The 26,776-nt window shown below is 42.1% G+C and overlaps 1 protein-coding gene across 1 annotated transcript in view; it reads left to right on the top strand.

The window, feature by feature from the left end:
• LOC128764950 (pro-neuregulin-3, membrane-bound isoform) overlaps window positions 1–23,774 on the top strand; it is a 58,403-nt gene extending 34,629 nt beyond the window's left edge. Inside the window, exons 2-8 of the mRNA XM_053875248.1 lie at window positions 5,897–6,026; window positions 16,809–16,882; window positions 18,179–18,202; window positions 18,464–18,566; window positions 19,854–19,968; window positions 22,382–22,473; window positions 22,596–23,774. Of these exons, the coding sequence (XP_053731223.1) occupies window positions 5,897–6,026; window positions 16,809–16,882; window positions 18,179–18,202; window positions 18,464–18,566; window positions 19,854–19,968; window positions 22,382–22,473; window positions 22,596–23,109 (1,052 nt within the window). The 3' untranslated portion in view covers window positions 23,110–23,774. The remainder of the gene's footprint in view (window positions 1–5,896; window positions 6,027–16,808; window positions 16,883–18,178; window positions 18,203–18,463; window positions 18,567–19,853; window positions 19,969–22,381; window positions 22,474–22,595) is intronic.
• Window positions 23,775–26,776: the final 3,002 nt, after the last annotated feature.

Raw genomic sequence — 26,776 nt, 5'->3', positions numbered from 1 at the left:
TATCACGATTATTCACCTCAAACAAAGGGAGGACGCAAAAGAAGTGTATACCCAGAACTGGACAGGGACACAAATCGGCAATGGCAATTTTCGTTTTTGGCAGCCTACCGTGATTTTTATGTGCCTGCCTGCCAGACATGCATCTGATGAAGCATATTGAGCTTAGTTTAAATGTATCTCAGTTGTAGACAACATGAACAAAATATTGCCGCTGAACATGATTGGGACGGTAAAGACATCTACAGCCTATACTGCCTGTCTGCTTTATCCTCTTCATCATCAACCTTCAAAAAAGTCTGACAGGGTTGGCAGGGTCGAGGTATTTCCACTCAAAGTTCTCAAATTTAATTCTACAGATGAAGCCATTGACAAGTTCCCATCCTTCCGTGGTGGCTCCCTGACAGGTCTGTGAATGGTCCGTGACTGGTTCATGACCACTCCTTTCATCGACCCCTGCAGGCCCCCAGCGGTAATTTCATCCGCCCAGATGACATAGTCAGCAGGGAACACCCCTAAATAGCCTGAGCTGCAATTCACGTGTGGATACATTTGGCCCTCAGCGATTCAATAGTCAAACTATACCTTTCTGCTTAATGTGTCAGAGATCGCTCACCAAACAAAATAACACGTGACTGAAACCATATGGATTTCACACCCATGCGCAGCAAAATCGGGCTCCTCAATGCACGGAGTGTGCACACTAAGCACCGCTCAGCATAGAATCCCTTCGGACAAAACAGTATGAACTCCGGAGCAATGATCAAAGAATGACTGAGATATTAGTTAGACAATTGTTGTAAGCGGTTTTGATAACTCACTTTCACCATTGAACATCCTGGCACTGACATCAGTGTTGTGTGTGTCGTGTTCTGATTTTCGCTTCTGTGAATCACCATTTAAACAAACCAGTGCGGTGAGGCGACCACTCGTAACATTCATTAATATCTGAGAACTAGTGATGGTAATCAGATGTGAGTTGCTCAATGTGCAGAGATCCAAAACTATCCGAGCACAAACTAGACTTTTCTATTGATCTGGAGTCACTGTCAAGAACGACTTGACGGTTTGGCTCAAAATTCACAGTCAAAGCGCTATTCACTGAGCCATTACGCCGGCATGTGAACAGAGTTTGCTGTACAGCCAACAATGAACCCCCTAATAATGGAGATCCCCCCTCACCCCTTCCTCCCTCCACACCTGAGACCCAACACCAACGTACACTCGACATTTTACAGTTGCCATCTGTCTGCCAACTTTGCCTTTTTTACCTGCGCATTTCTGAAATAAACAAATAGTATGAAACCACAACTTAATTTTCATGAAGCAATATAGTGTTTTAGACAAAATTCATTACATTTCCAGGGAGATCTTTTTGTGATGTCTGACTGTACTTAAGTTCCAATTTGTTTGTTTGTTGTGTGTATTCGATCAATTTGTGAACAGCCCTTGTTGTTTGTGGTTTATTTATTCAGTAGTTACTTTATTTAGTAGTTTAGTAGTTATTTTATTTTTGTTCATTATGGCACAATGTACTGAAGCACTTGCCTTGTTGGTGGGATCCTCAATGACATTGGCAATAAAGCTGATTCTGAGTCCTTCTGACCCTCCTTCTCCAACTCACGACAGCAACTCTATCAGAGTCTGCTTCTCCGAGACTTCTTTTTTTCTCATGTAACTTCTCAGCCCATCCTCTACACTTTACCCCGGGCATTTTATCTGCATGATAGGAAACGTATGTCAACTCATGCTGGAATAGCTAGCTGTGTGGGTCCAGCGCTAATTGAATGAACCTGCAGCCAATAGAAATGAACCAGTGAGCCTCTTTCTTTGTCACACGGGCAGACTGCTGAGTGGAGGCTGGAGGACACGACCGACGTCTTGTCAAGCAACTCTCTAGCATTCAGTGCACCACTGAAGGAGTGGAGCATGAGAGGCGGGCAGACGTGCAGACGTTCCCTTCACTGATTCATATTAGATGCCAGTTGCTCATTTATGAACCCTTTTTTAACTTCTTGACTTCACAACATGCTTCAGTCAAATCATATGTCATGCTGCTTCACACGTGTCACGTAGTTGCGGCAGCTGTGTTAGCGAATGGCGATCCAGTCAACGAACAACCGAAACTGATCATCTCTCTTCACTCAGATTTATCCGTTTATTTTGAGTCTACGCAACGTTTTAATTAAAATTCCCACCAACGCATGTGTTGAGCGCTTTCATGAGGAGCATCAATCGCACAAATCACCTCATATGGATCAATTCCACGTATTCCTCCAAATTCATTTTGTCCCGGTGGTATATCAACCTTTTCTCTTTTTTTGCTGTATTAATAAATTATTCGATTGCAGCACTGCGTTTAACACTGAATGTAAACAAAGTCTGTTTGCCATCTAAACTGATGCCTGCCTCATAAACACCAGCCATCCACAGCCTAAAAGACTCCGTCTGACAATAAAGCAGACAAAATGTGCTATTGAAAGTGACCTAAATTGCCCCAATAGATTATATTCAAAATGTTTGGTTTTGTTCATCCATGTTTAACCGGAGCACAATCTAGCACACCAGAACACACACAGACTCACTCAGCTCTCTGTTAAGATGGCAGCTGGTGCTCCCTGTCGCCTCATTCAGTCTGCCATCACCTCTCTCCATGCAATGCAGTGTTTCCTTCCTCAAAACACGCTGATACAGATCAGCAGTTCAAGTGCTACTTTTCTTGTCTCGTAAAAATCTTCCAATACAGTAAGAATCTCCTCCTGTTCAACTGTATTTGACTGCCTCCATCAACTGGTGAACAAGTGAAAACGACGGTTTCCACAGCAGCGTTGTCAAAGTGGAGGTGATGAGTGGACATCTGCTCTTTAACTATTCATGACTGTTTCCGAGAGTCGATTAGAATCACATGACTAATTCAAACCGTGATTCAACTTCCTGTCCATCCCAGAGAGCCATCTGTCTACTTTATCTGTGTTTTTTTCTTTGCTACATGTCTGTGTCTTTTCTGTGTGTGCCTTTCTTTCTTTTTTTAATCTGTCACTGTGCTGTCTGTCTCCCCTGCATATTTGGAGGTTTTTGCATGCTTTTCTGCGTGTCTGTCTATCGGCACATCTGTCTGTCCTTGCAGGTTTGTGTGTGAGTCTGTCTTGTTATTTTGTGCCTGTTTCACTATAAATATGTCAGAAGCATGCCAGCAAGGACTTGAAAGCATTCACTCCCTGATAAAAGCTAACAGACCTGACCTACATTTACAACTCACATCAAATCGATTGCATACTTTAAATACAGTAGAGGATATTATATGGTGGGAAGCATCAAAACAACATTTTGATTTATACAATGTATTCATTAAAATAATGAATGTATAATGCAATTGCATGTTTTGAGCCAAAAAACAGATGGGGGAAAGGTTCTTTGAACAAAATGGTTCCTCCAAATCCTTCATAGAACAAAAAAGGCTCCTGCAGTGTGAAAGCGGCTCATGAATGCCATGGCTTACTTGAAAGATGAGGTCAAATTGTTGTCAATCCTGGAAGATTTCTGTTTGTAGAACTGACAGCAGCGTGGAAATACACTTTGAGTAGGTGAGGTGGAGAGCATAATAATGTGCCAGGAGACAGAGCAGTACCTTGTAATGCCCCCCCCCCCGTTGAATGTGGTTACTGGAGTGCGTCCAATGGCAATCGTGCAGTTGTCTTAAGTGAATACGTCTTCTGCGAAGATGGCACCTGCAAAAGAGCAATTTCATTTATCAGGGATATCTTAATCATATGTATTACGGATGTATTAATTCAAACCATTTCTGTATTTTTTATTGGTTATTTATCTGGTTATTTTTGGTGAATTAATAAAACTACAGAGAAAGTGTGTGCTTGGGGAAAACCAGGTTCACAGAAAACAAGTGGCTTTAAGCAATACGTTAATTCAAAATCCAAGCAAGATTTGGCATATGTTGAATTTAAATTTGTGAGTACAGGTTACGTGGATTTTGCCCGCTTTCAGTCAAACAACCGTAGTAGAAGCTCCAATATTGCAACTTGAAGCCAGCATGAGTTTTGAGTCACAGGGTAAGCATACAAACAAGTTGTCTCATCATTAGCAGGGATTATTACCATATAAAGTCGGAAATTCAACAACATTTCCTCTTCAAAGTATGTGCCAGAGGATATAGATTCACTGTTCTTCTGTATAATTGACAACGGTGACAACCCGTCACAGCATATGATAAGAGCATTGATGGCTGTTGTTGAAAACATGAAGAACATGTAAGACACATTCGGCAAACTGTATGCGTAGCTCTCTGAGGGCAACTGCCTCTTCAAAGATCGGAATTTGTTGTATGTGTGTAAGGTTTAAATGTGAAGGCTGCGTTTGGGGGTCACAGACGTTATATTTTAAAATGTCTGCAAGTCATCAATAAGGCATAGTAAAATGTATGAATGCCGTCATAATATGAGGAGTTTGCGTATATACTTTGGGACCAACATTGTCTCGCGTTACAGCAAAGATGAGAGCATCTTTGAAAATGAGGGTGCTAACTATGCGTTACATGTTAAATGTCTAAATCTAAAGGGAAATTAATACTGTCATGGGAAGTCAATTATTCTTGCTTCTGTCGATTCTAATAATGGACGGAATAAAACGGGAAAATTCATCACTCTGCTGTTTTGAATTGCAATCAATGCTATTTTCTGTGATGTAGATTACATGGCTTACAAAATCTAGATTCTAATGGTGGCACAAGCAACAGAACTAGCCTTTGAACCATGATGATGGAATGAATATTTCAATCCATTTTACAGTTTTACTCAAAAGGACATGACATACAATACACACATTCAGTATACTCAGGTAGTGTGGAGAGATCCACTTTTTAAAACTGTGTTAATGCGCTGCAAAATTATTGTCAACATAATTGTCGACTAAAAATTGCTGAGAAAAGCCTTCAACTAGTGTTGTGTATTCAGATAATTTCCTAATATTACTGTGGCAGGTAAAAGACTGATCAATTAAAAACGCTTTAATTTTCAAAGGGACCAAAGGGACATGTTAATTCATGTGTGCCCACTGACAAGTCTCTACAGGTCACTGTACAGGTGCTGTTTGGTGACATAGCATGTAACACACTCAACGTGGGCCGGAGGAACCAAAGGAAAGTGTCGTTTCTGGAGATTAGAAAGAAAATTATGTATATAATTTTCGGCTTGATGTTCTAGGATACATTTAAAAAAAAATAATAATAATATTCAAACGCCAGAATGAATAGTTTTTAATTTAGGGTTTTTGTTTGTTCAATCGTTTTAACATGTATCTTCTGAACATGAGTTGAACATTGAATAAACTTAATGAAAGGTTCTTTTGGACATGACCTCTTCTGCGCTACGCCACTTGTTTTTCCAACAAACCATGGCTTTGTGATGAGGTGGGTTGGGGGCGTAGTCGTGGGTCATTGTCCGGTCGTGATGTGCATGGAGGTAAATTGGGTGCAAAATGGATTTCAAATCACCAATGAAGGTGCCCAAGAATATGAGTATGTGTAACTGAAAATTTGAAATCCCAAAAAACAGCGTTCAGGAGTTGCACACACGATGTTTTTTTTTTTTTTTTACACAAGGTTGATGTTTTCATGGCAAATTAAAAGTGAACTGCGATGAGTCCTTAAGTGAATGTTTTCAGGTGTACAATCCACTGCTCCAAGTGCACTCATCTTTAGCTCATCCTTATCTGACATATTGGGTCCAAAGCAAACAGGGTCACCAGGTGCTTGGACCTAGGGACTATGGAACAGCAACCACCACTCTCACTGTGTGGCTCTGCTATGACTCATCATCAGTTGTACATCTCTGGGCCGCAGGGTATTTCAGCCTTGTACCATAATTCGTTTTTCTTTTCTCTGCAGCCTCACCAACTGCTCCATCGCTACACTCCGAGCACTTCAAGCCATGCCATGAGAAGGACCTAGCATACTGCCTGAACGGCGGCGAATGCTTCGTTATCGAGACACTCAGTGGACCTCACAAGCACTGCAAGTAAGTCCCTACATCTGTTATCTGCCAATGCTGATGACGCAGAGACATCAACAGAAGTCGCGCAGTGCTATGAGCACTGTTTAAATAAGGTTTTAAGAGCTACTTTGAGTGTATGAAATGTCTTGTCACCCATCACAGTTTGTTGAGTTTTGTATACATGAATGCGTGTCTTGTGCAGCATCAAATATGCTCCAAGTGGCTTGTGTTAATGTTTTTTCTCTGTTGCTAATAAACTCATAATCATGAGAGTCACAAGAGGATGCACTGCCCACAGTTTGTGTTGAAAAGCAAATACGATAATGATGAGATGATCTGCTTAGGAATCCTCCGAACAGAAGAGAGTTTGACATGGGAACCAGAGAGGGAGGTAAAAGGGACAGATTAGGATCGGGATTATGGCAGCTAATCTTGCCAATCCACTTCCCTACAACGACTCGTGTTACGACTTTGAGTCCAAGACTTGCGCCAGCGGGAGAGGCTGAGTGTGTGTGTGCATATGTAAAGAGGAAAAGTGGGATGATGGAATGTGGAAGATGGAAAGAGTGAAGTAATTAGCGGCTCCTCTTCTTCTTCAGCTTCTCTTTGGGTTTGAAGTGTTAATGACATGCAAAAATATGCAAATTGGTCTCCTGGTTCCCTACTAAACAGGCCTGCAACCCCCAATCGCCCCCTGCAGGCAGATGCGAGCAGTGCAGAATAGCCGTTGACTTAAGTGATAAACCCATCCAGACAAACACAGACAATGAGCGTATGAAGGGCAATGAGTGGATGTCATTGCATCATGAGATGGAGATGTAAGGGTGCTGGTGTGTAAGTGATGGTGAGTGCATACAGGGCCATAAATGACTGTCTGTGAAAGATGAGGAGATGAAAAAGTGATGGAGGGTAAAAGACAGCATGCTAGACAGTGATGTAAAACTGATGACTGGGTGAGGGATGGAATTGTGCTACAAGAGCATTCATTTGCTTGAACGTGAAGAAATGCAGAAGAGACAAGCAGATCCAGAGCAACACAGAGACAGTCTGTGGTGGATGGAGGAGGGGCGATCGGGGAGACAGTGAGATGGGGAGAGGGCAATGAAAAGATGATGTGTCTTCTCTTTTTTCTTTTTCCCATGATCCTTTTTGACAGATGTGTAAAAGAGCCATATCGCCCCCTGGTGGCAGTACCCAGGGCTGCATATGAATTACTGCACCCATATTAGTATCCAAGTGGGTAAGCGAACATGGATTGGTAATGTGGGGGTAATTACAACTAGCTCAATGAAAAGATTAAGACGAGTTGGAATGACGGATGATTTTTGTGATGGAAAGAGTAACTGCTGAATGACAAATGGGGATCAATACATGAATGGATGGAGGATAACTCCCATAACATTGAATGGATTTATTTTTTATTGCAATCACACATCAAACAAAGAAAGATACAAACAATTCTTTCATCATCAAGGTGATCTGAGGGATCGAAAAATAGCACAGAGAAGATCAGTTCATTTTTTTTATGGATTTTCTTTTCCCAGACAGGTTTAGGTGTCTCTTATTGTACTTCATTTCACTTCAAAGTCCTTTACATAAACATGCGTGTAGATTGTCAGATACAGTAATAGCACAGATGCTGATCACTTCAGCATGTGAATGAATCATTCATCTCTTTGACTTGTAGTTGCAATTCTTGGCCATTTTTATGACTTCACTTGGCGATGCTTTCTCCAGCTTCCATTGATCAATATCAAAGGCCTCAGGTCAGAGCATCGCTCTGAAGGTCACTGCTAAGACATTTAATCAGCTATCTATCACCTAAAAGCAGACATTAATTATTCAAAATGATCAATGATAAAGAAGTGTGAAGAAGATATGGCTACCAATGCACACCAAACGGCCGTCATTATGCTTGTGAATAACTAATCTTGGTGGTTGTGAAGTTGAAACCCACTGCAGAGTGTCCAGAAGAAAAAACACGTGATGTCAATTCCAGTTGTTTGACACAAAGATAATCCTTGAACATCCTTGATCCTTGGTTCTGGACAGTCATGAAAAGAATATACACCAAAATAACCGAGTTGGTACAACTGAATGCAAATAATCAACAGCAATGAAAAACTACAAAATCCAGTGAATGTGACAGCTACAGGTACAAGTTGTACTCAGTGTGAATGAAGACACAATCAGGTACCTCAAAATCATAACTCACGTAAATTCACTCATGTTCGTTGTCGCTCAGTGTCTCACAGCGTACTCCTAGCTCCTCCGTCGTCTCGCAAGCCACTTGTGAGCCTTACTCATGTAAGCATACACTGTACATCCCAGACCGATGCAACAACCAGGTATTTCTAGAAATGATCTTTCATACCCAGGCCAGCTGTGGCTACACCATTACTGTTGTAGTACTGAAGTTGAAGTAGCAGTTTATTTCATTCTTAGTTTCTACTATCCTTAAGTTGACGTATGAAAGAGCTTGTTGCATCTTGGCCAGAGATGCTGTAGGTGGTACATTTCCATTGACGAATAGACCAAGGAGCTGCAGGTTACTTTAGGACATGTTACTGATTAGAATAATCTATAGAGGTTTCATCTTGTCTGTACACTTGTGTTTCTATGCACGTTTTAAAACTTCCCAATAGTCCCAAAACTTCCCAAAACACTGAGCTTCAAGACATTGTCTGCACTTTCAGTGTCTTACCCGATGGTGCAAGAAAATTAAATAAATGCTCTGAGTTCTGGTCCAGTGAGCTTTCCGGACCCACCACTGCCTGTCCCAGGTGGTGTGCTCTTCTGCTGGCACAGGTTCAATTGCATTGACTCCCGTGCTTTAGCATTGTGGACACAGAAACACGTTTGTGAGGTCAATTATCCAACGTGGACGAGAACCTGGAGGGGAGGGGCTGAATCTCTGTTCACAGACTTACAGGCGAATGTGTGTCTGTTCACAGACACACGATGGTGTGTGTGTGTGTCTGTGGGGATGTGCTGCAGTCCTTATTAATATGCACTTCAGTTCAGTTGTCATGGCAACAACAAGATTTCTAAAGAATATACATCAGTTTGTGTTGAGCTTTACCACATTTATGCAACTTGTTGTGTCGTTACCATTGTGTTTTTAATTTTAAAAAAAAAAGGAAATGGGTGACCGACGAAAATCATGTAGCTTAGTTGAGAATTTTTGTATTATTATTATGATTATTACTGTTATTATGTGGCAGACGATGGGTCAAAATTTGTGCTAGCATGATCTAGACCTCCATTTAGGCCAGGAAGGTCTCAATAGCGTTCTGCGAGCACCCCTGACTAAGGGTACGGTCGCTTCGCACTCTTGGGATGGAAACAATGGAGGCTGGTAGCCATAGGTCACCATAAAGGGAGACAAGCCAGGGGCAGAATACGTCAGAGAATTGTGAGCATATTCTACCCAGAGTAAGTGAGCGCACCAAGATGCGGTGTGACGAGCAGTAACACAGTGCAGAGCTGACTCAAGGTCTTGGTTAGCGCATTCTGACAGAACGTTGGACTGTGGGTGGTATCCAGAAGAGAGGCTGGCCGAGGCATTGACAGCCCTGCAGAAGGCCTGCTGAACAGTAGATCCCTGAATAACGGGTGAGCTTAGAGGTGTGTCCACACTGTAGATCCTGGGAGCGAGCTGCAGAAGGTACATACAGCCGATTAGTGGGTCCGTTACCTGGACCTGGTTCTCAATATCCAAGGTGGCAGCACAGATATAACAGGACTCTGGCGGGATCATTTTGGGAGGAGGCTTTTCCTGTGGAGGCTAGAAATAACAGGGCAGCGCATCGGGTTTGACGTTCTTTTAACCTGGCCGGTAAGACATTAAATTAAAAGCTTCCCAAAAACAATGAGCACCTGGCCTGGCAGGAATTCAGTCTTTTAGCTGTCCTCAAATAGGTCAGATTCTTGTGGTCAGTGAGGATGATAAACGGCGTGTCCACCACCTTGTACAAGTGCCTTCACTCCTGAAGCGAGGCAACCACCGTCAGAAATTCATGGTTCCCCACGTCGTAGTTCCACTCAGCAGGAGAGAGTTTCCGTGAGTAGAAGGCACATATATGAACCTTGTAATCAGCTGGGCCCCGCTGGGAGAGAACAGGCCCGACTGCAGTGTGAGATGGATCCACCTCGACTACCTGAATCCGGGTGTTGAAGTACAAGAGCAGAGGAGAAGAGCTGATGAAGTTGTCTGAAAGCAGCGTCCAGACGAAAGCACGTTGGGGCGAGGTCAGCAGTGTGAGAGGAGCCGCCAGTTTATTATAGTCCCGTATGAAACAGCGGTAGAAATTAGCCAACCCAAGGAACTACTGCAAATTCTTGCGATTAGTGTAAATAAGCGGTTCTCCAATAAACATTGTAGAACCTTGCAAACGTGGAGCATGTGTTCTTCCTGGGTTCTAGAAAACATCAAAATGTCATCTAAGTAAACATACACAAATAGGTACAGGAATAGCTTGGAAAACAGAAGGGGCATTAGAAAGACCAAAAGGCATAACTTAACACTCAAAATGTCCCAGTGGGGTCTTAAAATCCATCTCTCACGTATTCTGATCAGGTGATAAGTGTAAATCGAAGCCAGTGAAAATGGTGGCTTCATTGAGGGGTTTGAATGTCGGGTCAATGAGTCGAAGTGGGTAGCAGTTCTTGACTGTAATGTCATCAGGCCCCTGATAATCTCTGTAGTGGTCTCAGCGATTTATCTTTCTTGGCAACAAAAGAGAAACCAGCACTAAGAGGAGAAGAGGATGGCCGGATCAAACCTGCAGCGAAAGATTCCTGGATGTAGGACTCGAAAGCCTCCCGCTCCGGCCGGGACATTTTGTATTGCCGACGGAATGGCAGAGAAGAATCTGGAATAAGGTCAATGGAGGAATCGTAAGGATTATGAGGAGGTTATGAATGAGCGCGTTCCTGACTAAAACCTCTCCCAGGTCGTGATACTCCACAGACACTGTGGACAAGTCGGGAGATGGAAACTGTTTAATGGAGAGAGAGAACGAGACACAGACTGAGCTGTACGGAGACAATATTGATAGGCCTCTACAGCTATAAACCCTTTGACAAAACTTGCAATTTGACTAGAATTGTGTACTGTCCAGTTTTCTTTTCTTTGACATCCCTCTTGTTACCTTTATCTTTCATTTCTTTTGGCACAGAATACATCACAATATTCTCTCTTGCACCCTCTTATCCCTACTTTGAATCCACTAAGGTTGGCCAAATTATGTTTTCTAATTCACCTGCATTATTGTCCTATTAGAGCCTTTTATTTTATGTATTTATTTTTTTTGTTCTGGAGTTAAAGTTCTTGTTTTTTTTTTTTCTTTCACTGGTGAGGGAGGTCACAAGATTTTCATGCATTTTGTTTGGTTCATTGCCCTGATCTTTCCCATGGTCTTGACACTGTTTATCATGAAAGCACAAATTAGTTTATTCTTCATCATCTGTGGATTTTAAGAGCGTAATTTAGGAGCTCTGGCATTTCAGAGCAATCTTGTGCAGCGTCTGATAATATAAACTCTGTGGGACCCACAAGATTGCAATGATTGCTCAGCAACAGATTAATCTTTCCACAACATTTCAACATGTTATGCACTTGCAATTGGACAGTATTGTTAAAAAAAAAGCGTTTTTAAGTGCATTTAGTGTATTTGAGTACTACTGGTCAGTTAGTAGTAGTAGTAGTAGATTTATATATAATTCCAAGGACAGGATTTTTACTTTTAGTCAACATTCATTGCCCTTTTTAAAATAAACTTTTATTTTTTTAATATATATAAACTTAAACAAATATATTGTAAAGACGGTCAACAACCGTTTGTATTGCGTGACTGAATTTCTGTGAATGTGAACAACTTGCTCACACATTCTCTCCCTGTGTGAAAATGGGGTCAGGGGTTCCAAGTAGACATGTATGCAGGATTCTTTGAATAAGACATTTGATGCCGAATTTTAATGCACAAGTTAGTGTAAAGGCAAAACACCTGACGCCACAGTGTGGCTGGTCAATTAATACATTTTTTTATCGGGATTACGATTACAATGGTACCTCGGTTCCAGACGGCCCTTCGAGAAGCGAGTAATAAACCAAGTAACTCTCTGTCTGAGACTCACCTCATCCCTGTCCCAGCTCCAGCATGTCCAACAGGACATCAAACCCTGGAGTGCGCGCTCCAGCCTCAGAGGTGTGGAGAGCGAGCACCTCCCCTGTGACACTCTACCATGGTCCAGTGCGGAGACAGGAAAGGTTTTACACCTCAATATGAAGAAAAAACAGTCAGTAAATGTAGCTAACCTACCTACCTAACCTGTACCTGTAGGACACGTCTGCATACAGAGGCTGCGTTATACACAATAACAAAGCGCATTGTGGGTCAGCTGATCGGTTCGCGCACGTTATGTTTTTCCGGCTTTCTTCGGGGGCGTTCGAGTTCTGGGTTTTCGTTCGAAATCACGAGCAAAAAAATCTTTTTGTTCGAACTCTGATTTGTTCCAATTCCGGGACGTTCGAAAACTGAGATATCACTGTATGTCTTCCTATGATTATGATAATCGTCATGAAACGATTATTTGGCCAGACACCCGTCTCATTCTGTCCCGTTGCACCCAAACGCTGCACCACGCCTCGTCCCCGGTGGGAAGCTACTGTGGAGAGCACAGTGAGCGAGCTATACAGCATGAGCCACTCAGGGCGAAGCTCTGCCTGTCAGTGAGAGAGCTCCAGCCTTTACATGGAGTGGGGGACGTTAATATTAGCCACTGTTAGCTCGGTCGCCTGTACAACATGTTTTTCAGCGTCAGAACCTCTGAGGAGCAGACGCTCATCCAGAGTCACAGCAGCAGTGCTCGCTGCTTGTTGGAGATGTTTCGAAAACCAATGATTATTTGGAAGTGCAGAAATGCATAAGAACAATCGCTTGCGTTCAACCGAACATCAAGTGCTCCTCGTCATTCACCACACTGCTGACACGCAGAAAGACTGCTCAAATAGGAAAGTGACTTCGTCTATCATGATCTCATGAAAAATTACTTTAAAAAAACCTCAATCAGAACCACAGAAAAATCCATGCATCCCAGCCAAGTGCCTGCTCAGCTGGAAATATTGTCTCCTGTCTCCACTGTCCTCTAAAGCCACATCATACAGACAGGTGTTTCTAGAAAGAAACATTTAACCTACACGAAGAAGGTTAAGATTAACTGTTAAATTATTATTTCAATTTTATGTATCGCTTTATTGCAGTTGATTGTTCAATAAAGTTTGAAAGTTCAATGACAGCAAAATTTTAAATTGAGTTCAATAATGGTTTGAATTACGATACGAATCAAAATAATCGGGATTATCATTTTTGCCGTAATCGTCCAACCCTACACCACACAAATTCCGGAAACTGAAGTGTTGTCATTGGGTGCATTCAAGATGAAACAGGTTGGCACAGCACAGATCACGAGAGAACATTTGTTTGTGTACCATGTGCACATGGACACACACATATGACAGTGTAATTTATATGAAGGGGCACAAGTTGCAGAATAATGCATGCGCTTCCACTGTAGTCAGTAAATGGCAGCGCAGACAAAATAAGTAAAGTATATAAGTAAGTATAAGTTAGTAATAAGTAAATAAGAAGTCGGAGTCCGTGAAAACAAACACGTCTGCTGTTTATGAATAGTGATGTTCTCTCCTCCTCAGTTCATATGTCTCTCCTTATTCTTGTCATGGACACAAATAACTTCCTGCGTTATAGCATATTAACGTGTTACTGTCATATAACCACTTTTTTTAGCAAAGAATGATCTAACGTGTTACTATTTACAGCTCGGTAATCAGATTAAAGTTAGTGATCCAAGTCATTGTGCGTTATTTTCTTTAAGCAAAATATTAATCTTTGCATAATTCTGCTGCATCTTAGGGCATGACATTACGTGCGGGACAGTCCAGTCACATTTTCAGCATGCGGGCTGCTCACCTATCAAGCTGCTGGGACACGGACATAAACATTAGAGGAGTGAGGAAAGATTTGCACATTTCTAGCTGAACATACAACATCTTCTTTTGTGAATTTGTGGTTACCGATTAAAAAAGCTAAAAATGTCCAGCGTATTGAGACGAATCAGTAAAGGGTGAATCAGTGGAACTTTGCTTTATTGTCACATTATCATTTTCAAAAATGGACAGTCTCAATAATGACATTTGTGTCATGAACGACGAGTGGAGCGGAACCGAAGTGCAATAATGAGGAACTCACAGGAGGCAAGATGCGAAGCAAGCACTATATTTAATATAAAAACAAAATAAAATACTCAAACAGAAAGTGTCACTGAACTGGGAGATGTCCGCAAGCGAGAATTAGAGTCCAACAGAAAGTACAGTTACTGAACAAAATAAAAGCAAACCATGACAACTTGTACTTGAGAGTGATTCATAGTTGGTTTGATCAGATTGATGTTTAATGACATTCATATGGTTTTTGACACATAGTGGAGTTTTTTACATGGTTCTGATTGAAACTAAACTTCAGTCTGATATTTTGTGCTGTATTTTCATTATGCATTGACGTGCGGTACTTCGGTTTCTCAAGCCACAGGTGACAGACACCACGGTGACAAAGAACAGTGTGATCTGTTTGTCTGTGCAATGATTTAACTAGTACTTTAGCCCAAAAGCTGTTTGGTTTTGCAGTCTTTCCAGTGATGCTCAGCCCTAACCCTTATTCTGTTTCTTGACTTCTCAGGTCAAATGTAGTGAACTGTACTCAAACAATGGCACCTCATTAATACCGCAACAACACAGGTTTCAGCATTCAAACGCTGCATCTTGGAATACACCTGTGATGAACTCGGTTTTCCAATTCTCACAGACTTTTTCAATGAGTAAATTCTTCTTTTGTTGGTGCATTTGCTATGTATTTGATTCATTGAATGCAGACTGGTTGCATGCAGTGGATCAGACTGTTCAATATGGTTATATGAGACTGTCAGCAGCTTGTTATTGTCTCACCACATGTTTCATGCTCAAAGACAGTGACATAAATTCAAATCCAAAAAATGGGGATTAACTCTAGCCGATTTCACCATGAAGGAACACCACCACAGTATCGGATTGTGGTCAGTACAGGGAATGACATACCATGTGACATAACCACTGAATTATTAACCTGTCACTACATGACTCTTCTCAGCGTCTTTGTGAAAATAAATGCATCACTTATCATCCCTGCTCAGTTCTTCCATGACTTGCCAACAGTTACCTGCTTGACAGGTCATGTCAGGCTTTCTTTTGTGTTTACTGTATTTGTATCAATGATTAATTTGGTTATGTAGCACTGTGCATGTTTCTTCAAGTTCCTGTCAGTTGTTCCTTCAAAGTAAATAGAAATGCCGTGATCAAATGCTTTTCATTATTTCAGGAGCATTTCCTCCTGTTCAAATAGAGCATCTGACAATAACTGTACAATGATATCATCATTATCAAGGAAAATAGTGTTTTGTATAATATTTATGCTCAACTGCCCTCATATTTGTTGTTGTACAAATTATTCAAATGAGTGGTGCTTTTCTTTTTTATTTATTTATTCAGCACAGAATCGTAAATACCCACCACACCCACACACAACGCACACTTGAATACTACATTCAAAAGACACTCAGAACTTGTTTTTGTCAGCCCAGTGGCATTCTGCCTGACCAATCAATGTGCAGGGCTGTATTTTCACCAATCCCCTCGAGGGGTGTTTTTGCAATGTAATGTTGCAATTCAAATATAGAATGAGACACAAAATGTTCATTTTCTTTGTAATACAGCTGCGTGCAAATAACTAAAATAGATGAAAGCCTTATAAGCCTCATCAATGTTCAAACAAAAAAAGACAATGTGCAGCACCTATTATTATTATTATTATTATTATTATTATTATTATTATTATTATTATTATTATTATTATTATTATTATAGCCGAAGAAATACAACAAACGGAAATCCAAATTGAATCTTTTACTTACTAGAACAAATACAAGTGAATGTAGACAGTGTGCACCTCTCACTTTTAACTAAATGTGCCAGTTTTACTCTTGTGCAAACAATTAAAAAATGTATGTATAAACATTGCACTTGTCCATAAAAACACAAAGCTCCGCTCCTCCAGCACACCTGGTAACCTGTGGTAAATTCTGTGGCAGTGGGGATGGTGGCCTATGGTTTGAAAGGAGAGACTGTCTGAAAGTGTTGTGATGAGGCTGATGGAGTCATTCATGTATAATAAGGGCAGAACTGTATCCACAGACACTTTCTATATCACTGCCCATTGCACAGCGACTGCTTAACCAGAAAAACACCATCATCGGCACAGTCAACAAGCCTTCGGTGTCTCCCCTTCGCTTCAGCATGTACCCTCCTGGGGTGTGCCAGTATAGACCTCATTTCCATAACAAAAGCAGCTCTTCGCAGCTGAAGGCTCAGGGTTTTAAAGGTCGAAAGGTCAAATGACCCCTCTTTGGGACTTCTAGTCTTAACCAAACTTAAACCCTATAGTAATGGCCTTGTTATATGAACCCCCACCCCCCCCCCCCAACCTCAAAATGAGGTTTACATTTTTGGATCAGCCAAGTTCCTTACAAAGCAAAATGTCACAAGAAAGTGTTTTCATGTCGACTGAGGAGTGGGGCACCAGTTTCAGTGCTTGTCATACAGGTGTGCACCGAACATACTGATCGAATGAAAACAAATGTGCTGTAGCCTCCTTTTGATGATGGATGGAATCTTGTGTTCTCTGTTTATCTGTGCAGGTGTCGTGAAGGGCACCAGGGAATTCGCTGTGACCAGTTCCTGCCCAAGACTGACACCGTCCTGTCGAGCCCCAGTGAGTAGTCGTTTTTTTTTCATTCCGGCACACAAATTAGCACAGACATTTTGTGTTGTCCTCACCAGGTTTAAATGGTTAAATGTCAGTAAAAGTAGTTATATATAATTGGGTGTAAGTTTGGTTCAGAGTCCTGGTTAATGTTTTTTGGATGGCTAGGTTTAGGGCGACAGGCTCGGGAAAGGGTTATGTCAATGACAGGTGTTTTGTCGCAACATTTAATTCCCATAACGCTTTCCCCAGCCGCTCACCCTAAACCTAACCATCCATACCAAATGGCTAGACTTAACCAGGAATCTTAACTTAAGTTAAATTAAATTATAATGTATTTATTATATTACATTATATTTTGAAGTTTTAATCCTCAAAACCCAATGTGGACCCATGGGCCAAAATGTCTTCAACACATCAGTGTCTCCAGACTGGTTCATGCAAGAACAGACATTTGCACAGCATTTATTTTCATTTCAGTGCACCAGGAACTCCTGCGCTTAGAAAGCATCTGTGTTGTCTGGAGAGAAAACTGTTAAATTATTTTTTTTGTTGTAATTGATTAATTAATTGTAATAATGTTGTTGTTATTAATTAATTAATATAATTTTAAAAAATCATTGTAATTAACTTGTTAAAGTCCCACAAATAGTAGTTACACACAAACACTGATCTGAAAAACAGGGAAAGAGGGATTAAGGGGCAGAATTGATCAGAACTGTTCTTCACTCTGCTCCTTCTCCTTAATCTCTGCATCTTGTAAATAGAAATATTCAGTGAGTTTAATGCATTGTACCAAGAAAGCCATGTGATGTAATGGTCACACAAATGTCTTATAACTTGTCATGTGGAAGATTGAAATGATATTCATTCATTTATATCACTCATGGTGTTATATATGACCTAATGGGGCAACACTCAGTCTATGCAAAACAAAAAAGCCTGACTTGAAACCTTGACTTGAAACATGCTGTGTGATGCGGTGTGCTGTGCGAGACATATGAGCGGTGACTTCATTTACATGAAGCCGTAGACAGCTGAGTCATCACTTTACTCTGACTAAGATCAGACTCTGAATGATAACGTAGAAACATTTGATTCACTCTTCACTGCATTCATACTGGAAGAAGTGGGGCAGTTAGAGGGGCTTAGCCTCGCTGTCATCACGGCTGTCTGTTGTGTGCATGGAATTGTGGTCACCGTGAGGATTGTCATTGCTCTGTGACGGTCAGAGCAATAACAGAATGAACAAAGTTATGTTTTCCTCACCAAGTTTCAGTTATTGATATGAGTATTGTCTTTCAGATCATCTGGGCATTGAGTTCATGGGTGAGTCATCTTTTTTTATTTAATGATTGTTTAAGCCAATGACATTGAAAGACATGGCAGACAATGTGACTCTGATAATGTATAGTCATATGTCCACAATTTCTGAGAACTAAACATGAAATAAAGATGTTCGCACTTCATCTGTCAGACACTGCCATTTTCTTCCATGTTTACCAAGGTCACATTGTCATTGTTTCATGTCTGTGTGCGTGTGTCTATGACTCAATTGATGGGACATGATCTGCTTCCTGTTTTTTTCAGAGAGTCAAGGCGTTTACAAGAGACAGGTCCTGTCAATCACATCAATCACCATGGCAATCAGTCTTCTGGGCACTTTGTGTGTTGCCCTCTACTGTCGTACCAAGTGAGCAGCACGCACTTAAACCTCTCTCCTTTACACGCATGCATTCACATTGACATGTGCTTAAATGTGAAAGCAACATATTTACACTATATTACCAAAAGTATTTGCTCACCTGCCTTGACTCACATATGAACTTAAGTGCCGTCCCATTCCTAACCCACAGAGTTGTCAGTCCACCTTTTGCAGCTATTACACCTTCAACTCTTCTGGGAAGGCTGTCCACGAGGAGTGTTTTTTATAGAACTTTTTGACCATTCTTCCAAAAGCGCATTGGTGAGGTCACACACTGATGTTGGTCGAGAAGGTCTGGCTCTCAGTCTCCGATGTAATTCATCCCAAAGACGTGTTTTATTGGGTTCAGGTCAGGACTGTGCAGGCCAGTCAAGTTCATCCACACCAGACTCTGTCATCCATGTCTTCATGGACCTTGCTTTGTGCACTGGTGCACAGTCATGTTTGAAGAGGAAGGGGCCCGCTCCAAACTGTTCCCACAAGGTTGGGAGCATGGAATTGTCCAAAATGTTTTGCTGTTCTGATGTGTTCAAAGTTCCTTTCAGTGGAACTAAGGAGCCATGCCCAAGTCCTGAAAAACAATCCCACGCCATAATTCCTCCTCCACCAAATTTCACACTTGACACAATGCAGTCTGAAATGTACCGCTCTCATGGCAACCTCCAAGCCCAGACTTGTCCATCAGATTGCCAGATGGAAAAGCGTGTTCATCACTCCAGAGAAGGTGTCTCCACTGCTGTATTAGTCCAGTGGTGGCCTGTTTCACACCACTGCATCCAGCGCTTTGCATTGCACTTGGTGATGTATGGCTTGGATGCAGCTCCTGGAAGCCCATTCCATAAAGCTCTCTGAGTACTCTACTTAGGCTAATCTGAAGACCACATGAGGTTTGGAGATCAGCAATTGACTGTGCAGAAAATCGGTGACCTATTTGCACGATGTGCCTTAGCGTCCACTGACCCCTCTGCGTCGTTTACATGGTCCAAACCACTTCGTGGCTGAGTTGCCGTTGTTCCCAAACTCCTCCATTTTCTTATAATAAAGCTGACAGTTGTGTGTGGAATATTTAGGAGTGAGGAAATTTCACGACGATTTTATGTGCTTGATTCTGATCATTTGGATGGGTGAGCTGAAGCTTTTGGTACTGTAGTGTACATGTTACTTGTACACATGTAAATATGGTTGTATATATATATATATATATATATGTAGTACACTTGATGATCATCATGACAGGAGTAATTGTGACCGTGACATGGGTGTTTGTGTCTGTAGGAGGCGCAGGGAGAAGCTACACGCTCAACTGAAAGAGAGTCGTAGTCTGATAAATTACACCACAAGCTGTGGAGACTCAAAGGCTCGTTACCATGGCAATATGCAAACGCATCAGGTAAGAACGTTCATCCTCCATCTCAGTGTCATCTATCTACTGATTTAAGCTGAACATTGAAGGGGTTGTTCCGGATAGGGCTGCACGTAATCTGGTATCTGGCTAGTCAGTCAGCTGCTGCTTGACTGGTTGTAACCAAAACCTGCCCCGACTGCGGCACTTTCTGGAACAGTTTGGTGACCCCTGCTTTAAATAGTGATTTATGAGGCTTCATGAAGTGTCCTAATTTTTGGAGGTGGTGCTCTTGGTTTAAAAATGGTTTCACATCTGAATATTTCAGAGCAGAGAGAGCCATCTGTAGGGCTCTGAAAATGAAGACAATGTTTCATGAAGCATCAATAGTCCTTCTAAAAGAAAGATGGTCAGGTCTCACATTGTCACCTTCAGCCTACTAGGAAAGGTTGCCGTTTGAGAGATTGCTGTCTGCTGACGTCTTGTTCTCAGAACTTGTCACCACACCCATAATGTCCTCCTTAACTCATTCACTTCCAATATGCAACAATATGCATGAAGCGTCTTTTTTTCCTCTTCGACCACAGTGCTCTTGGTTACCACGTGTGTTTTACTGTAGTACTCCTTCCTTGCCTTTTTCATCATATCTGCATTTGTGTATCTATTTTCTGCCTCTTCAGTTTTTATTTTGTTGCAGCGATCCCCGTACAGTTTGTTTTTCTTCCTACGTGCGTTATGGAAGCCTCGAGTGGTCCATGGCTTCATGAGGATCGATTCTAAAAAATACATGTCTTGATTGGAAGTAACACTGTATCTGAATCAATCCACACATTCCTAGTATCCAAAGAGTTGGCAGTCGTGATGTGTTGACTCTATGTCAGCCTGTCTATTGACGTCACCAAATGAAACCAATGTATGTGTTGTCATCCTTCAACGGTTTATCATGTCATGCATTTCTTCTATTAAAGTTAGGAGTTCTGGACACTGTACTCACTGTTATTGTTTCCATTGCAATGTCTATGCACTCCGTGAAGTCCTCTATAGTCCTCGTCATGTTGTCAATCTGTCTGCATTTAAGGTCCTTTTTAACCAGTCTGCACCACCTGGCTTGTTCTGTTATTGTGTTATAGTAATTGTCAATATCCTTCCAATTTTGAATTTAGTTTGGCTCCACTCTGTCATTAACTTGTCTGTCAGGGCCATTCATTTGAATATTTTTCTTCACTGACATTAAGACGTCAGACTTGTCAAAGTTGGTCTCCTCCTGCTTAAGCTTGACACGGCTACAACCTGATCACAACTAACATTACCAGAGGTGTTGCCTGTCCTTTGCACACTGTTTTTCTAAATCACATCATATTCCACTGCAATTCCTTTTTGCTTTTTTTTACCTTCCTGTTTGGAGGTGTTTTGAGGCAGACGTCTCAAGGGTTGTGAAGGCAGAGGCAGAGAGACCATATGTGTCACGGATGACTGCTCTTTATTCCATCACACCATCATCCTAACAACATCAAATCAAGACACAGCAAATCGAGTTGTCATACCAAATACACATGTTCAAAGCGTGCCCATAGTTCAATTATTTACTGGAGCATTACAAGTACTTCCTTGTGGAAACTCTTATCTGGCTGGGTGGAAGTCAGACTGACCCGATAAATCGACTGCTTTCCATTACAATCATTCCTATGTGGGTGGGTCAGAGCCCAATAAAACAACTGTTAACTGTCCGTGGCCATGGGCAGTTTGATATGCAGCATGACTGGAATTTTGCAAACTCACTGTTGATCAACAGTGATGCATTTATTTTAAACTTTATTGGGTCCATCTTCAAATATTTTACATCTAATACTGATGAAAAGGCATCTCTCATGATCTGTCCGGAGAGTAAAGATGAGCTGGAAGAGGAGGCTGAGTAGAAGCAAAACAGAATATGCGTGTACTAAAAAAACAGAAAGTGGACCAGTGAAGTAGCAGGGAGGTGAGCCAGTGAAAAAGATGTGTTAGGGGACTGTTTGAGTGATGGGCAGTGATTTAAAGAGGAGAAGGGGAGAGTGGAGGCTGGTTGGAACAGGTGGGGATGACTGTCACGGGCTTATGTGACAGAAAAGAAGCTATACAGGACAGATTTTACAGCAGAGTGCCATTTTGTGGGCTCTGAAAATGTGAACACTATTTCAATAGGCATCATCACCCCATCACAAGTTTAGATAGAAGCTCTGACAGTAAGACATGAACCAAAGTTAGGGAGGCAGGTTCATGTGGAATGGACACAAACATGGATGTACCAATTGGACACATGGAGATCCAAAACAGGGAACGTGTTGGATGAAAAATGTGACTGTGAAAGACTGTGTGAGAAGTGTCTGTGGGAGAGCACAGTTATTAAGTTGATGTTATTAAGTTTGAATTTGGCAACCAGACTTCTCTTGGAAAAAAGGATTCTTTTTCTTCTTTTTAACAGTTCTGCAGACGAGATGCTCATTGTCATGCCAGCGAGGCTGGCAAGTGTTTCAATGTGGCTGCTGCCTTGAGAGGTGGAGTCCAAGTTCACAGGTAATTAGTCCGTTTATGTTCAAATATTTAGTGACAACGATGCTGACACGATGCAGTTTGGGCGGAGTCACAGATTGGGGCAGGGCTTGCTAAAAACTAATGACCCTTTTCCTTTTCTGCAGTTGCTTGTCAGAGAACAAAACCAACTCTGTCCTCCAAATGCAAACACTGGTTTCCATGGGAACTGCAGGGCAGTGGAGCAACCAGATGCAGGAAGAATCTGACCCCGTCCAGCGTGTTCAAGGGATGCCGCCTCCGATACACTCATGTTCTGTCCCCATCATCCCTTCCGTCCACTGTCATCATGTGAACGAGGCTTGTTGTATGCAAACTGCAACCACCAAGCCAACGGCGGTGATGTCGTCTGTTGAGAGGAGGCACAAAGTGGAAACAGCGCCGGTCACGCCATCGACCTTTGTACCTGCTGGTGGCCAGGAGGAGGCCGTATTGCTGCTGCAACAAGCACAGGAGCAGCTGAGGGCTTTAGCCCACTGGGGACAGGAAGTGGGCTCAGCTCCTCCTCTGGTGGCAGCCAGAGAGACAGTCTGTTTCCTAAAAACAGCCTCATATCATGGACCTACACAGACACTGCTTCTCTGCAAATCACACAGAGACATCGGCCTCTGCAGCCAATGAAAGAATGCAGCTGCTGTTTAAAGCTGAGCTCTCGACCCTTGTGAGAACTGCCGATATGCAGCTGATTCAAACACCTGACAGAAATACACCCACTAAATGCAGAGAAATTTAAGAAACCAAATAGCCGTCCTCCACCTGTGTTTTTAATTGTAAAATAGAACATATGAAAATATATAAATACAAACAGATAGTATATAAATATACAGCATTGAACAAGTGACCAATGGGAGAATTCATGAATGATGATGTAACTTATTTTTTGTATCAACGTCACATTACTTCATTACTTTATGGTAAATTATCTGAATGTATAGCTACAGTCATGATGATGAGTCCATCAAGGAGGAGACGGTGTTCACAGGGCCTGGGATTCTCTGTGTGTACGTATGTGTGCATGCATACGTCCATGTGTGTTGTTCAATGTTAACATATGTGAAAACTAGGTGTGCATGGGTGCGTGCCTGAGGGTGTGGGAGAGTGTGTCTTTTTTCCTCATATAACCCATCATTGGTGCATTTCATCCTTTTTTTCTCATTTTTAATGCAGACATGTGAAATGGGGAGGTTAAAAGGATAAAGGTCACCTCCACTTGGGAGGTTCTTGCCACTGGCAACAGATGAGCGTGTTCATTTGAAAGAGGAAATAAAAACATCTATTGTCTCTGATTCTGCTTTTCTGTCACAACCATTGTGGTTAAACTTCTAGGCTGTGATGGTTCTACATTAAATCTGGTCCACCACTCCTCGCAACCCTGAACGGGACTGAGTGGTGGTTAACTGACAATATTTGTAATGAAGCTACAAAACAATAACAGGCTGCTGTGAGGAAAATAGAGTGTGCAACAGCCAGGGAAGGCAGATCCAGGTGTTTCAAACTGATCACCAGGAGCAAAAGAAGGAGATCGAGAGACACGGAAGTCTGCTCCAGGAGAAGAATGTGGAAAGGGACAGAATGTTTAGATGGATTAAGGACCTAGACCAGAATGCGGACTGGTAGAACGAACAGTAGCAGGAATCTTAACCAAGCAGAAAATGACGAAAGAATTGACATCTTGAAATCTGCCAAAAAAATTCCGAAAAAGCTGACATGTTCTCAAGAGATTTGTGTCTCAAATAATCAGAGAAAATGTGGGAAATACTTGTGTTGGTGAATGTGTTGTCAGTTACACTCAGCGAAGCCATCTGCCTCAGGACGGAGGGAAGCCGTAACCTATCATTGTGAGATTTAAGGTGGAAGGAATAATGAAGGCGCTTCAAAAAACCTGGGACGCAAGAATGGTCAAGATAAATGACCAAATTAACACCAGAGTCTTCATGAACCACCACTTCACATCTCAAGTTTTTGCAGAGAAACTTCTGCCACTGAGGAAAAAGCAACAAGGAAAACAACTGACACAACCTCTTACCTGCGTACTTGTTTCACAAACAAATGTCTCACAAACAAATGGATGACATGATAAAACTACGGTGGCTGGGATAGGTCACAACAAACGAAGCAACACCGAAACATTAACTCACAGCACATCGACCAAAAAATGAGGCCTGAACAGGAACCCAGGAAAGAGTCAAGAACATCGAGAACAGAAGGAATTTACAACTCTGGAAATGCTCTACTGCAGGAAGACTGGAACTGAAACTACACAAACAACATAAATGATATGTTGTCATAAATCTATAGAAAAATATTGTGAACTGTATGACAAACACTGTCCTCTAGTCATGTATAAAAACACATATCGTGAGAAGCCACAAATCCCTGGAGGCCTACAGAATCTACAGGTAAGTCACCAATCCAGAGTTGGATGGATCACAGGACCATGCTACGAACTCTCGAGGCCGCTTTTATCCACTGTCTTTAAAAATGTTTTCAAATCAACTGTCATACTCAACCATGATGACCATCATGATATCACTCTCACTGATAAACTCAATTCCAGTGACTTGAACCTGAACAGTTCCCATGATGCCTTGGGGCCCAGTCAACCAATCACAGTGCTGACAGGTAAAACGTGGAATTTATGGGCATACGAGCTTCATGCCGCCAAGACCAAGCTGCATCGTACCAGACCAATTACTTTATTTATATATATTCATATTGTGCCTCAGCCACAACCTTTAAGTACAGAAAAAATAACAATGTAGAATATAATTATGAATAAACATACCAACAAGCTCAGCTTCTGGACTTGGTGCATAACATGTACCTGCCACTTTAGTTTTGCGTATGGGTCACACAGAAGCTTTGTGACCTGGTAGCTGGCAGTAGAAACCAGCATTTCATTGGTTTGCAGCAGTACAGCAGGTACCTGGCAGCTCCTGACTTCTCTCCCTGCTTGCTTTCCCGGGATGGAGTGGTGGAACACGTCTGGTAGTGATACTGGCCGTGGGTGCAGTGGAACCCCCTTGCATTGCGTTGATGAAACAGCAGTGCTGTTATGGCAGCACTACACCCACCTGTTGGCTCGTGCTCCTTCACTCAGGTCCTCACACTCATTACCTGCTCCAAGATTATAGCTTCACCAATCTCCTCCTTGCTGTGTTCCACCGGTTGGATCCAACAACCACACAGGACCTTCAATCAATGGAACTGTAGGTCTCATTGGTGTTTTCACCATCAGACTGGAACTACTGCCAATAAGTCTACAGAGATAATTCATAGTCAAATTTGAACAGGAGTGCATCCTTTAAATCGGCATAACAGTGGGCTCGTTTCTCATCCACCGCAGTGCAGGTCTCCAATGCCTTTCCTGTCAGCAAAATAAGCAGTTGACATGCCTACTCATGCCATGGCCACCTCCAAGTTTTGGCAATACTATTTGAGACCGCAGAATTTTGGACTCACCATATGGCCTCATTTCTGGCTCACCTCTCACTTGTTAAATTGGATTAGGGGTTTCCCCCTCCGGATCCCTGTCGTGTGGTCTGAGGCTCTGAGCAGTTGCTGGTGTGGGCAGGTGATGCCCGTCCGGTAAAGAAGCTCTCAAGTCTCGTAGCTCTGCTAGAAACCCCCCCCCCACTTCTGCGCTTCCCAGACTCCCTCATGAGTTTAACCAATTATTCTCCTAGTGGAGTCAATGATGGGGCTGCTTGTACGTCGTCTCAAACCTATCAGCGTAATAGAGACAGTTCTGGTGCTCCACAACTGCAAAAAGAAAAACTCTCCAAAGGGTCCAAAATGACTCCTTATGAAGCCCCGCCAGCCCCTCCCATGGACAGCACACATCATATAATTTCCCACTCACTTATGACACTTGTGTCACCGCATCAGAGTTTATTGTTGGGAGTGATGGCTCCTCTCATATACTATTGTATGGTTGAGGTACTGTAATACCACATGCTTGAATTCGTAAGACTAGTTGGTCTGAGAGCAGTAATACTGTACAGTCATTTGATTATTGCAGTCTGATGTCTGCCACCACTGTCTTGGTGATTGGTGAATATTGAGCAGTGAGAAGATGGAACGGTGTCATTGGAGTTTTCAAACCCATGGTTAGAGCAGGAGACACCTGGAGACAGACACTCCATCTGAAGAATGCCTGGTGAATGACCTTCACTTAACTATCATTTGGTTCACGTTGCAATTCAACCTGCATAAACATTCAGTTATTTGGTCTCGAGAACCTGAACTACATCTGTGACACTTCAGACAGTGGCCTCCAATCTCACTC

The sequence above is a fragment of the Synchiropus splendidus genome, chromosome 9 (genome assembly GCF_027744825.2).
Source record: "Synchiropus splendidus isolate RoL2022-P1 chromosome 9, RoL_Sspl_1.0, whole genome shotgun sequence".
NCBI lineage: Eukaryota > Metazoa > Chordata > Actinopteri > Syngnathiformes > Callionymidae > Synchiropus > Synchiropus splendidus.
Note: the sequence above shows the minus strand (reverse complement) of the source record. Positions and strands in the feature narration are given on the sequence as shown.